Source organism: Anolis carolinensis, chromosome 1 (assembly GCF_035594765.1).
Source record: "Anolis carolinensis isolate JA03-04 chromosome 1, rAnoCar3.1.pri, whole genome shotgun sequence".
Classification (NCBI taxonomy): domain Eukaryota; kingdom Metazoa; phylum Chordata; class Lepidosauria; order Squamata; family Dactyloidae; genus Anolis; species Anolis carolinensis.
Window position 1 is genome coordinate 171,937,322 of NC_085841.1, and position 13,470 is coordinate 171,950,791.

General features: G+C 40.3%; 1 protein-coding gene across 4 annotated transcripts in view; it reads left to right on the forward strand.

The window, feature by feature from the left end:
- The window catches only part of sertad2 (SERTA domain containing 2), a 137,477-nt gene extending 124,409 nt beyond the window's left edge, over positions 1-13,068 (forward strand). For all 4 annotated transcript variants that reach the window (XM_062958777.1, XM_062958781.1, XM_062958784.1 and 1 more), the window contains one exon: positions 5,644-13,068. In XM_062958777.1, coding sequence (XP_062814847.1) covers positions 5,648-6,607 — 960 coding nt within the window. In that variant the 5' untranslated portion in view covers positions 5,644-5,647 and the 3' untranslated portion in view covers positions 6,608-13,068. The remainder of the gene's footprint in view (positions 1-5,643) is intronic.
- Positions 13,069-13,470: the final 402 nt, after the last annotated feature.

Below are 13,470 nucleotides of genomic sequence, written 5' to 3' on the forward strand. Positions count from 1 at the left end.
TAGAAAGTCTAGGTTCGGAGAAAGAACTCTTGTCTGTTTGAGACAAGTGTGAATGTTGCAATTGATCACGTTGATTAGCATTTAATGGCTTTGCAGATTCAAAGCCTGGCTGATTCCTGCAGTATTGGAATGTCGTCTATTGATAATGGATGGCTACTCTGCCAAACGAGATTGACATTTTATGATGAAATATTTCCCATCTTACACTAATGAAATTCTCAAGAAGATGTATCAATGTAAGAAGTTCTGATTTTATATTTTTCATAAAGGATTGATTATATTTCTTTTTTATAACATCAAACCAATCCAAACTGTCTTGCAAAGAACTGTCTCCCATCAGACATGTTATGTGGCCTCCCAATTGCTGCTTTCTTGCAGAAGGGCTGGGCTCATTTTGTCCTGCATTTCCCTTAGCGAGCCACAAGTTAAGTAGGCCTGCTTTGTATTTTAATTGTGGCTTGCTCTAATTTATGCTTTGAGTTAAGTACATGAAATTTGTCTTGCTCTCTTCTGAAAGCAAGGCTGCAAATTTTATGAAATATTTATTTTTCCCTATAACTTTCCCAAAGTATTGTATCTCAGTCAGTTGCTGCTTTCTAATCTCTTCTGTGCAAGCTGTCTTCTCCCTCTTTGGTATTTTTCCCCTTGTCTTCCTAAGCAGGACTGCACAAAAATTCTTCAAGAACTGAGTCAGTCTTTTTAAAGAAGGTGTAAAAAGTGACCAACAGAAGTTATTCTTAAAGTATATGGTGGTTTTAAAGAAATCTGGAGATTGTGTAATCACACTATAATATGAAAATGTCTTCTGGTTGAACTCTGTAGGGTGGTGTTGAACCACAAGCTATGGGGAACTTTAATGACAAAAATGTTTTGCCTTAATGTTTTCTAGAGAAAAGGCCATGTATTGCTGAGAACATGTCACATTGGGTTGGGAAAACTAGTACATTAAGAAATAACTCGGCAAGAAAATTCAGTCTAGTTGTTTTATTATTGCACATGGGCCCAGTTTTAAATGTGGAGCCCTAAGTCAATTCAAGACATGCACCTGCCAGTGTGCCTAGATCTAACATCCCATTTCACACTGGTTTCTTTGCCTTGATAACAGGTTAGAGGCTACCAGCATGGCCTGCTGCCATAGTTCACCTGACATAGTCATTGATGGTTCTGGTTGAAATATGCTAGCAGTGCCCCCGGGCACATGCAAAGTGCAAGTGTAGATTGTGCCTTCCCCAAATTGTTGTGCTTGTCAGGAATGGACATTGTTAGTGTGACTTTAACTGCTAACAAAGCACCCAGGAGCACATGCATATTGTAAATTCCATTCTTCCAAGGAGAGTTATCCCACCTAACAGGCTGAATTCCTATTCTAGACCCTCTCCTGACCAGGAATTCATGTATATTGTCTCTAATTTCTCTACAATCAAGCCATGATAGACACTAATCTAGAACATCAACAGCCTGACTCAGGAGTACTCAAACGGTTTAAACAGAAGGCCAGGTCATGGTCCCTCAGACGGTTTGGTGGCAGACTATAATTTGAAGAAAAAAATGAATGCATTCCTATGCACACTGCACATATCTTATTTGTAATGCAAAAAAAATGAAAGAACAATACAATTTTTAAAATGAAGAACAATTTTAGACAAGATAAACTGACCAGTATTTCAATGGGAAGTGTGGCCCTGCTTTTGGCTAATGAGATAGTCATGTTAATTAGGATGGTTGTTGTTGTGTGCCTTTAGGTCGATTCAAGGTTAGAGCGACCCTAAGGCAACCTTATTGCAGACTTTTCTTGTCAAGATTTATTCAAAGAGGAGTTGCCTTTATCTTCCTCTGAGGCTGTGATTTGCCTAAAGTTACTCAGTTGGTTCAGAACCATATTCTGAAGTTCAAACCACTACGCCACACTTTCTGAACTCTCAATTCCTTCCCCCTCTTTTTCCAACCTACCTTACTTTCTCTGTTTTTTTCTTTTTCTCCCTCTCTTTTTCCTCTTCCTTCCTTCCTTCCTTCCTTCCTTCCTTCCTTCCTTCCTTCCTTCCTTCCTTCCTTCCTTCCTCCTGTGGGACTATCTTTGAAAAATCTTTTAAATCATCAATTGCTGCAGAATATGGCAGTAAGGGTTGTGGCAAGCATTTACTTGTAAGGTCATTAATGAACGAGTTACCAGTCAGTTTCCAAGCACAATGCAGTGTTGGTGCTTTTTTCACTGACTGAGACATCAGAATGGCACCACAGAAAATCCACTTTAGATGAGGAAAGAAGCAGATGATCCAAGGCAGAACCCACAGCCAGCACTGACCTCCATTTCCAGAAATGTTAAAGGGGCAACTGGATGGGCAATATTCAACACTTACAATCGCTGAGCCTGAGTCTCATTTTTGCGTCTCCTCCTCCATTCCTCTGCCACCCGATTAATAAATATTCCTTTTCTAATTTATATGAGGGTGTGTGCAGAGGAGAGAATGCTTTGTGCGTGCTTGTCTTTTCTACTTTGGAATAAGTCCAAAAAGAACGTTTGCAGCTGCATTTCCAAGGACGATGTACCTTACTCTCTCCGAGGTCTTGAGTAGCTTTTAAAAAAGCTTTACAGCCCAGAGGCTGTTACTTCTACAGTTTCAAAAATCAGAGCTTAACAGAAATTCCTGCATGTATGAAGTTTGCAGCAGCATTTGAAATTCAGAAGGAAGTCAGTGTTCAGTTCATTGAATGGAGATTCAAGTTACCCATTGTGACGTCGGTAATAGTCCTCTTGGTTGTGCATTTGTGCCTTTGGTAGGGTCCCATATATTCCAGTCGCAGGCTTTTGGTTCTGGCTTCACCCAAGTGTTAGCAGTATAGACGAGTTAATTCTCAGTTCTTGTTTTGCAATGCAATCAGTATTCTTCAGAAGTGAGAGGTGAGGTGTTACAGGGAGGGAGGGAGGGAGGGAGAGAGAGAAAGAGAGAGAGATTGAGATTCAGAAGTCCAGTGTGGCCACCCTACTTACAGTGCCTGCATATTTGCAAACAAATAATTATAAGCTCTGGTAATGCAGTGAGGCTTAGCATTAAAAACTCTTGTCATGCCCTTGTTTTCCAACCAGCTGCACACTCCAGATCACTACTTTCCCCTTCAGTTGCAAGTATCAAATTGCTATATATTGTTTTAAGAAGCAGCAAAGGCTTCCAATCTGCAAAATCCTCCTCCTGGGTTTTGTGTGTTCAGAACAATATAGGGAATCTAAAAGCCTGGAGCAATTCTGTTTCTAATTCTGCAACCTACACATCCAGATTTCACATTGGGATTAAGTTAAGCATGATAACATGCCTAATTTGTGTCATTTGTTTAAAGGGGGTGTTTTTGGCACTTTTCCACTACCCTACTAAAGGGCAATTGATTATTGTAGAGAGGATCATGGAACCATTAGACAAAGTAAGGGCAATACCTGTGACAAGTGAAAAAGTGCCATCCCTTGGGCTGTCAGGTTGCTATCAGGGGCTCTCAAACTTTTTCAGCCACTGAGCTCTTCTACCATCCAGGAAAAGCACAATCAAAGCACCTCCTGAGGAGTGGGAGGGAAATATGGTTTTGGAAGCAAGCAAGGATCTGGGTGGCAAAGTGGAAAGAATTTTGGGGGGCAAAGGGGGTGAAGAAAAAACGCTTTGGGGCGAGGGAGGCGGAAGAGCAGAAAAGAGGAGGGGCAGCTTAAAGGGGGAGGGAGAGGAAGGAGGAAGCAACCGCAGAGCCCCTTAGTATGCTTCACAGAGCCCCAAGGGTTTCATGGAGTACACTTTGAGAACCACTGGTCTCAATTCATAAGCTTAGCAGAAACTAGTTTCAATAGACTCTCTATGACCTTGAGAGCTAGAAACTTATAATTTAAATCAGTAGTTCCCAACCTGTGGTCCATGGACCACCACTGGTCAGCAAGAGCTAAAATATGGTCAGCGGCCTCACCGTTACTGCTACGGATAATAACAACCCAACCAAATTTTTTTCTTGGTGTCTTCATTTTTAGACCTGTTCCTGAGGTTATTTGGGGTGCTGATTCAGAAAATGGCATTGGATAGATCACATCAGCTCTAGTTTTCTGTGCGCAAGCAGATGGTGGCTACTGGATCGCATATGTTCTGTATGAGAAACTAGATCTGATGTGGTCTATCCAATGTAATTTTCTGAATCAGCACCCCAAATAACCAAACTGAATCTAAAGTTGACCAAAAACATATTCGTAACCCTTTTGGTACTAATGTTGGAGAGTGATCCCTGGTTAAAAAAAAAGGTTGGGAACCACTGCTTTAAATTAATATTCACTTGTAATTAGCAGAAGGAATGGGAAAATGGGTTAACTAGCAAACTTCTTGCATTATCACCTTGTCAGATTATGAGATTTGCCCATCACAATAAAGGGACTTTTCTGCTCCTATGTGTTACATTAAATATAATAAAAGATCTACTTATGCATGTGTGCTTTACAATGGAGGCTTTATTCTCCTTTGCACATTTCAACTGTACAGTTGCCTCCTACTCATTCAAGCCACGGGAGCCTCTCCTTCCCTGATCAACCTCTGACTAATTCATATGTATTAAAAATGACTATATGTATAGTAAAGAAAGACACAGTGACTTACTATTTGACTTGTTAATATTTCAAGGCATATCCTTGATGGTCCTCTGATGGAGGAAGATGCTGAATAGTCTAACTAGGAAAGCAGGTTTTCTCACTAAGATTCATGTTCTGTGTTCTAAAGTAATGCTACAAATAAAGCACAAATAAGGTACCAGTCCATGACACACTGGGATAAATATATGTTGATCCATACATCAGATAGCCTGATAAACTGGTGAATTGCAGTGTGCATCTGCCTGCATGTCTTTCACATCAGAAGCCGAGATTGGTGATACCCAAAATGTTGGATGAATTCTTTCCAACACTACTCCTCAATTTCTTATTAATTAAAGACTGTGATATCTTTGGATCAAAACATGTATACAACAGTCAGCTATCTTGAGGTTAAGACCCTCATTCCTGTATGCTTGGAGGATAAATTAAATCTTTAAAATCTCAAATATAGTAAAGGCAACAGGAGGGGGGCACCCTACAATAATTTGGATGTTGTCCTCACATGTTGCTTCAAGTTAACTTGGAGCAAAAACCTGGCCCTGGGTTACCTTTTAATCCTCCCTCGGTCGTTGTGGTTCCCACTACAGCTTGGGTATGGAGGGATATTTCAAGCCTCTTGTCCATCTCCCTGATAAGAGAAGAACAGAATCTGATGACCTACGAGCTATCAGGCTGTGAAATAAGTATCATCTTCCGAATAAATTATTCTGTGTGGCAGACTTATTGTGTGCAGAACCTACAAGTTTTGTGATAAATAGCAAATGTGTGTCATTGCTACTTAATGTAGCTGGGTTTTTTGTGGGTAGGCACAGCAACTATTGTGATACACATAACAGACCCCACATTTGTAAGATGGAAGGGAATTTTCCTTTCACTAGATGAAGTTCCAAACGCCTCACATATTGCCAGCCTTCTTCTAAAAAGATTATCTACTGAACTATTCTGCAGTGTTTCTGGACAATTCTTTTTGGAAGAGATAGGAAATGAAAGCATATAAGTTTAATTAGCTGTAATTTTCTTCTCTTCTTTACTTTCAGATATATGTTGGGGAAAGGAGGAAAGCGGAAGTTTGATGAGCATGAAGATGGGCTGGAAGGCAAAGTGGTGTCTCCGACTGATGGTCCATCTAAGGTGTCTTACACCTTACAGCGCCAGACTATCTTCAACATTTCCCTTATGAAACTTTATAACCACAGGCCATTAACAGAGCCAAGCCTACAAAAGACAGTTTTAATTAACAACATGTTGAGGCGAATTCAGGAGGAACTCAAACAGGAAGGCAGCTTGAGGCCTGTGTTCGTCGCCCCTTCGCAGCCTACCGATCCTCTGGGAGACAACTTCCGAGAGGTTCAGCCTGCCTTTAGCCATCTGGCCTCGCCGCCAGTCCACCCCACTGACTCAGCAAGCACTACACCACTGGAGTCTTGCCTCACCCCTGCCTCTCTGCTTGAGGATGACACTTTTTGCACTTCCCAGACTATCCCCCATGATGGTCCTATGAAACTACCACCTCCAACTGTCCAACCAGTAAAGGACAGCTTCTCCTCGGCCTTGGACGAAATTGAGGAGCTCTGTCCAACACCTACCTCCACTGAGGCAGTAGTAGCTGCAGTAACAGCAGACACAACGGCATCAGATCATGCTAAGGAGAACGTCAGTGCATCCTGCATTCAGAAGTCCGAGGGTGTCCAAGAAAGCAGAATAAATGAACCTAAACTGATGGACTCCTTACCTGGTAATTTTGAGATCACAACATCTACAGGTTTTCTTACAGACTTGACCTTGGATGACATTCTCTTTGCTGACATTGATACGTCTATGTATGATTTTGATCCTTGCACATCTTCTACTGGGGCTGCCTCAAAAATGGCTCCTGTCTCCGCAGATGACCTCCTAAAGACGCTGGCTCCTTACAGCACCCAGCCAGTAACCCCCAATCAGCCTTTCAAAATGGACCTTACAGAACTGGATCATATAATGGAGGTGCTTGTTGGGTCTTAAAAATATAGCAACTTCTTAAAATGTACCAGTATCAACACTTGGTAGTATTTTCACAGCCACCCGCCCCCCTCCTTACAGACCTTCCCAGACAGACAGACACACACCCACACACCACCAAGCATGAATCTTTGCCTGTCTTCTCTCCTTTTTTTTTTAATGATCACACTAGTTTTTGCTTCAAGCAGAGTTGGAGTGCCTTCATCCATTTATGACCACTTTAAATATTTTTTTGAAAGTGGTTCCTCAAGGGAGACATGAAATCCTGATATAGGGGAAAATGCATATTGTAAACAATATTGATACGATTGACAGAAAGAAAAAAAGAATTGTAAAAGCTAAGCACAAGGATTATGTTGGGGAAAAGCTGTAAATTGCATGTGCATATTTGTCTATTTTTTCTATAAGTTTTATTGCAAGAGGTTAAAATATTATTTAGATAATCGCAGTACCTTTTTGGCATTTTAGCCCTCTCTAGATTGACTTAGCAATTCAGCCTTTTTAGAGGTGTTAATGATTCCTCTTTAAATGTTGCATTTACATGGCTCTTTAGAAAACTGCTACCCAAATTTATTTTATATTTTTGTACAGATTCTGCAATTTATGATATTGAGGGGTCTTTTCTTAAAAAAAGAAAATAAAAAAACAAAAGAAAATGCTGTTTATACTCTCTCACACACACAAAAAGGAAATAGCTATTTTGGTAGGATTTGCTCACCCAGTTCCTGCATACACCTTCTGATGTACAAGAACTGCTTGTAGTTTTATACAGACTTGTAGTGTTTTATACGTGTATAATGGTGCAAAGAGAAATTTGGATCAAATCAGTCTGCAGTTGGCCTCCCTCATGGAGACACACGCACTTGAAGGAAAAGGCCAAGGGCTCTTCCTCTTACAAGTTTCACAAATATTTACTCCCTGCTGCTGCATACTACTGTGATTAACAAAAACCTTAGAGCCATGTATATTCCAACACTGATGTCAAACAGTTGGCAGGAAATAGCTGTGAAACTTCATTATGATTATATTCCCTCCTCCTTTCTCCCATCCCACAATTACCAAGACTCCTTTTCTGAAGTTTTTTTAGAAAATGAAAAATAGACTTCAGCCACAGCGCAGCACAGCGTTCCGTGCCCCTCCACGTGTATTGGTTTGGATCCTAACTTTTTGCCTCCTACATGGTGGGAGGGTTGTAGTCATGGAAATATCCTTTTTTGAATGCAACCCTCTTCCTATTGCAGCAGGAAAAGTTAGAATTCAGCCTGGAGAAATCAGTGGCCTTAAGCATACTTAACTCTTTTTTGGGATGTGGCCATTGTATTTGCATCTGGTTTTAGAATGTCATAATACAGCAAATAGTAATCCGATTTAAATGTCAGCATAACTATCATAAGGCTGTAGCAGTTAATTTTTGTTTTGTGTTTCGTCTCAAACAAAAGTCCCATTTCCTTTTGGCTGCGTATTGGCCAACCTTGCTTAAAAGTAAGTTGCGTTGAGTGGAGCTTCCTGGCAGGGAAATTCATTGAAGTCTAGAGGAAATCTCCCCCTTTCCCTTCTGGTATAATGCAAACATACCTTGTTCCTTTGATTTAGTCTTATGATTACTCTTACTCTTTTCTTGGGACGTTATTGTTATTGTTATTATCACTACTCACTGTGTTGACAAGTGCTGAAAAAAAGGCAACTTCAGTATTATTGCAGTGAAATCATCTCTTTTTGGCATTGGATGGACTCACTCAAATATCCATTGCTGTCAGAACTGGAGCCTGGTCATATTATGGACACTTGGTATTTTCTCTGGGGTTGGTTTCCTGACTCAAGTGTGTTACCTGCTTTACACTTTACAAGGCCTATTTTACAATGTATAGACAACTGCAACTCTCTATGCATGTTTCCTTCCCACCGAAGTCTTCTCATTGCTGCACTTGTTGCCAATTTTTTTCCTCTGTATTCATTATGATGTACATTTATTTTAAAGAAAACATGTTATCATGCCTGTTGCTGAAACTGTTATGGTATATGAATTTAAATGGTACTTAATTGAGTGCAGGTTACAAACTATATTGTTGATATGCATATGGCTTCTTTAGGAATAACTTTTATATTTATTTAAGAAATTTTAAATTATGTTTTATGTAATTTGGCAATATTCAGTCGGTTCTGCTCACTTCTTGTCATGGATAAAAAGATTGGGTCTTGTCTGTCTCTAGGTAGACAGCTGTATAAAACTGGCACTTTAGAACAGGCCATATCTATTTATTTAAATACATGTAATGTATTATGTGTAAGGCACACACAACTCCTCATTCCTATACAAACCTATGTGAAAATTAGAGAATTGCTCATCAGTTTTTAGCATTTTGTCCCTCATCAGTGCAGCAGCATGTTCACAAAATGAATTCTTGAAGTTGTCCTTATTGGAAAACATTTTTGTCCATTTCCAGTATTGGAGGAAGTGGAGCAGAGAAAAGTCAGTGTTTTTAATCGCAAGGTGTAGTAATTTATATAGGTAGCCAGATGCTGTGTGCAGGGACGTCTTCTTCTGTGTTACTTTGGAAGGCACCAACTATCATTGTGAAACACCCTATCTCATAAAGACCTTGTAGTGGTGCCGATTGCCATGCCTCCTCCCCATATACCTCCCCCCCCCCAATACCTGTGTTTATAACATGAAACACAATGGTGACCTAAATGGGAAGTAAAAACAACTCACTTCTAGTTTCCAAAGTGTATTCTGCCAGATTAGTTGGCAGGGATTGATGGGCAAGATCCTAGTAGCACCTTGGGTATTGATACTATAGGATATTTAACCATGGTCCTAGGATACATCAGGCTGTTACACAGCTCTACAATGTCTCAAATATGTATTTGTACTCCTTTGAATCAGACTAAAGTTCGTGCAGTTGCAAAACTTGTTAAGAAAAACTTTTAAGCAAACGTCATACTTTTACAGTCACTAGAAACTGATTTTGCACTTAACATAGAAACAACTGCCCTCTCCTCTGGACTTGCCAATTGAGTGTTTAAATAAGTACCATATGTTAGGCAAATGTTCAAATGAACACCATTTTAGAGCAAAGCAGCCAGTTTGTTTTTCAGGCACTAACCTAACTCTGCATAGTAAATCTATTTGGAGCATCGAAGTTGCAGTCAGTCATCTTAGCACATCCTTTGGGACAAATTGGTGATAATTGTGGCAGGCAATGCAACTATTTGTCACAATTGTACACCAGAATTACACATTTTCCTTTCCCTCCCATCCCCAAAAACACAAATGTTGTGGAAATGTTTTTGACACTCTCGTGCAATGAAGTGACAAGAGGCGAGCAGAATTAAAATGAGCTTTTTTGGAATTTGAAGTGATTTTTTTCCATTTTGTTTTCCATAAGTTATTTATTCCTTTTTGTTTTCCTTTTGTACATATATTTATTTTATTGTGAAGCTAACAACATCTGGATTGTAACATGTACAGAATGTATGGTAGGAATGTATTCTCTTGTAGGAATGTAAATCCTTTCAAGAGGGGTGTGAGAGGTTTGGAGATATTAACTGGGTTCTGTTTAGGATACATGCCGTTTGCAAGATCACTCCTCCCCCCCCCCCCCCAAACCCATGTCCACTTTTCTCTCCTGTGAGTAGATCTGGTTGGATAAGACTTATGCAAAAAAAGGTTTATAAACTTAGTTGTAAAAACAAAGCTATTTTGTATTGTTCGTGTCTTTTAAAATGGCCAGATCCTATTTTGCTCAACAAAATATAGCCTTTATTTTAATGGTAATCGGTGACATCACCCTTCTTCAGTGCAATCCTATATCTGTTCAGCCAGAAACAAGTCCCACTGAATTTAGTGAGATTTATTTTCAGGTAAGCAGCTATAGGAGGCATGGGCAAACTTCAGCCCTCCAGGTGTTTTGGACTTCAATTCCCACAAGTCCTAACAGCTGATAAGCCGGCAGGAATTTCTGGGAGCTGAAGTTCAAAACACCTGGAGGGCCAAAGTTTGCCCATGCCTGAGCTATAGGATTGCAGCCTTCGAGACCTAAAGCAATCTGTTCTCAACAACTGGTAGGTTGAATTGTGTCAAGGGATCCCCATAAAACAGGCTGTGTTTAACCTTTCTCTCCCTCCTGCCAGGGGGTGCCAGTAGATTTGGGTGCCACACACAGAAAGATACAGCAAGACCCAGCAGAATAATCTGGCTTCCCAGTCAGCAGGGTATAGCAGGGCAGGCGAGCCAGTTTCATGCCAGCTTCCAATCCACACAATTAAGTTACTCATGTGACAAAACAATCTCATGTTGCAGCCAATGAAAAATGGCACACTTGTCAGGAGCCATTGGGATTAGGAAATTGCGTGCTCCTCAGCTGGACTGGCACCACTGAGGCAGCTTGGTTTCCATTTCTCAGGTTAATCTCAAAATGTCACTCATTATTGTTAGGGAGTTACACTGGAAAGGAGGACTTTGGCACAGATATATTCACCTAGCACATAAAAGCAAACAAGTTGGTGTGCATTCATCTCCTACCTTTCCTTTTTTTTATTTTGAGGGACAAGACAGGATAACAAACATGACATGCCTCAAAGATTGCATGTTCAGAAGTATTTTCTTGAGAAGGCTTTTTAAAATAGTGTGTAATGGCAGTGCAGGCGCAGCACTTTGTGGACCACTCTCATTGTCTGGCTCACCAAGTTAAGCTGCCTTGTTAGGCATAAAACTGAGCAGTGTCAAATTCAGAATAGGAAAGAAAAGGTGTCTGTCTGGCAAAGGGATTTTGAGGTCTGTCCCCTACTTGGATAGCCTACTTGGATTTGTGCTTTTCCAGACCTGTGTTCACGGAGCCTATATGGGTCAGAGATGCTGTATTTCTTCCATTCTAAGACATACTTTTTCCTATATGAACAACTCTAAAATGTGTGTTTGAGAATCACAGGTGTATCTCACATATTTTTTTCTTGGATGGTGGTGTTACTGAAATTAGAGCGTGTCTTGAAATAAATGATGTCTTATAATTGGAGAAATACAGTAATGAGTAAAAGTCATTTCAGCATGTAAACAATGTCCCCATTGTCCATAGGAGTGTGTCCCTGTACACCACTCTGTCTCCAATTTAAAAGGAAATGGCTAATAAAAATTTGGGGTTTCCTATTGAAAGTATAATAGACACAGTTTCCAGTGGCTTACTAAAGCGGGTTTTGAGGCAGAATTAAGTAGTGCTGACAAACATAACTCTTACTTAGAAAGTTACGAGTTGCTTGAAATCCAGCCTATCTCTTCCACCTTTTAAAGAGCAGTTGAACAAAAAAGGGGCAAAAGGGTGATAGTTTTGTATTTACACTACAGAACCTGATTTCACTGTGGCATGTTGACATACATAGAGGCATCAGTTCTTCCTAGAGAAATCGTTCCGTGTGGAAAGCAGTTCTCAGGGCCCTCACCAATGTTTGATTTGCAGGATTCTTTAGGGGAAGACATGACAGCTGGTACACATCACTATCCATTTGTAGAGTAGCACCATCTGTGCCCTCTGATTTATACTTTGTTGCCTGGAACAGGCTGTGCAGCTGCTTTCCAACACTGTGCTCAAGCATACTTGGCTGGTGGGCACGAATGTGGCACTCTGGGGACTTTGTGGGGTGAGGAGCCCAGTCACCATCATAGCCAATGCCATGCAGGACGGAGACTCCAGCATAGAAAACTGATGCCATAAACTACCTTTACTAGCTCTGGCTGCTGATGTCTACACAACCATTCAAAGTTACCATCTTGAGACTCAATTATTACCAGTTTGAGAATAAATTGTACTCGTATCATTTTCCCTACTGTCTTATAGAACCTGGCATGAAAATTGTAAATTTACAATTGGAAAAAAAATTAAAAAATGTAAAATCCACTCCACTGATAAAGGGGGTCATTGGCTGTAGAATATAATTGTGTCTCTAAAAACAATAACAACAGAAGTCAACAGGATCTTGCTGTTATAAAAATTCCCGTGCTTATAATATTATGGCTAAATTATTTTTGGAAATTTTAGCTTATTTTATAGCTTTTTGTTTTCAATGTTACATGAAAAATGATCCTAACGTGAATTTTGGATTTGTTAAAAAATTAAATCTTGTAGATGCTTAACGGTATAATCCATACTAGACTCTCTAAAGGGAGAGATTCTGGCGAGGCAGGAAAGCAAGAAGGTGTAAATAGTCTGATACATTTGGTGCATAGTTTTAAAACGAAAAGAAGGCTGTATTTTCTCCCATCCCCCCTCCCCCCCTCTCCCAACCACAGACCTTAGAGCTGTGCCTTTTCTATGCAATATTACAGACATATACATCTGAAACCAGATTACTGTATTCACTTGTAGGTATGAGCTGTAATCAAAAATACAGTTGGGCAAATTACATGGAAATGAGCAGTCTTACTTTTGTAGTTTTATATTATACAATAAACAGTTAAAAAAAGAAACAAAGCAGTCTCTGGTTCAGTTTTTAAGTAGTATTTTCTATGAGGCAGGACTCAAAAGACTGACCGAATGAGGATAGCTTACACAGCATACAACAGAGAGTGGGGTGGGAGGCAACCAAGGGTGAGAGAGAGATGGGGGCAGAATTGGCCACAAATACACCCAGGCATCTTTTCAGCAAACTGGGACAGAGAAGTGAGCAGCTACAGCTGCTTCAGTATCCAAAGATAGAACACATTCATGCCATACAGCCACGGTTGCTGAAGGAAGAAGGGGTGGGAAGGGATCCTGCTTGCTACAAACCTTACCCTAACTGCGGCCTCTACATTCATTTTTGGGACTTTGAATGCAGAGCCTATAGAACAAACCTGAAACCACTCTCACACACAGTTTTCTTGGATTCGGATC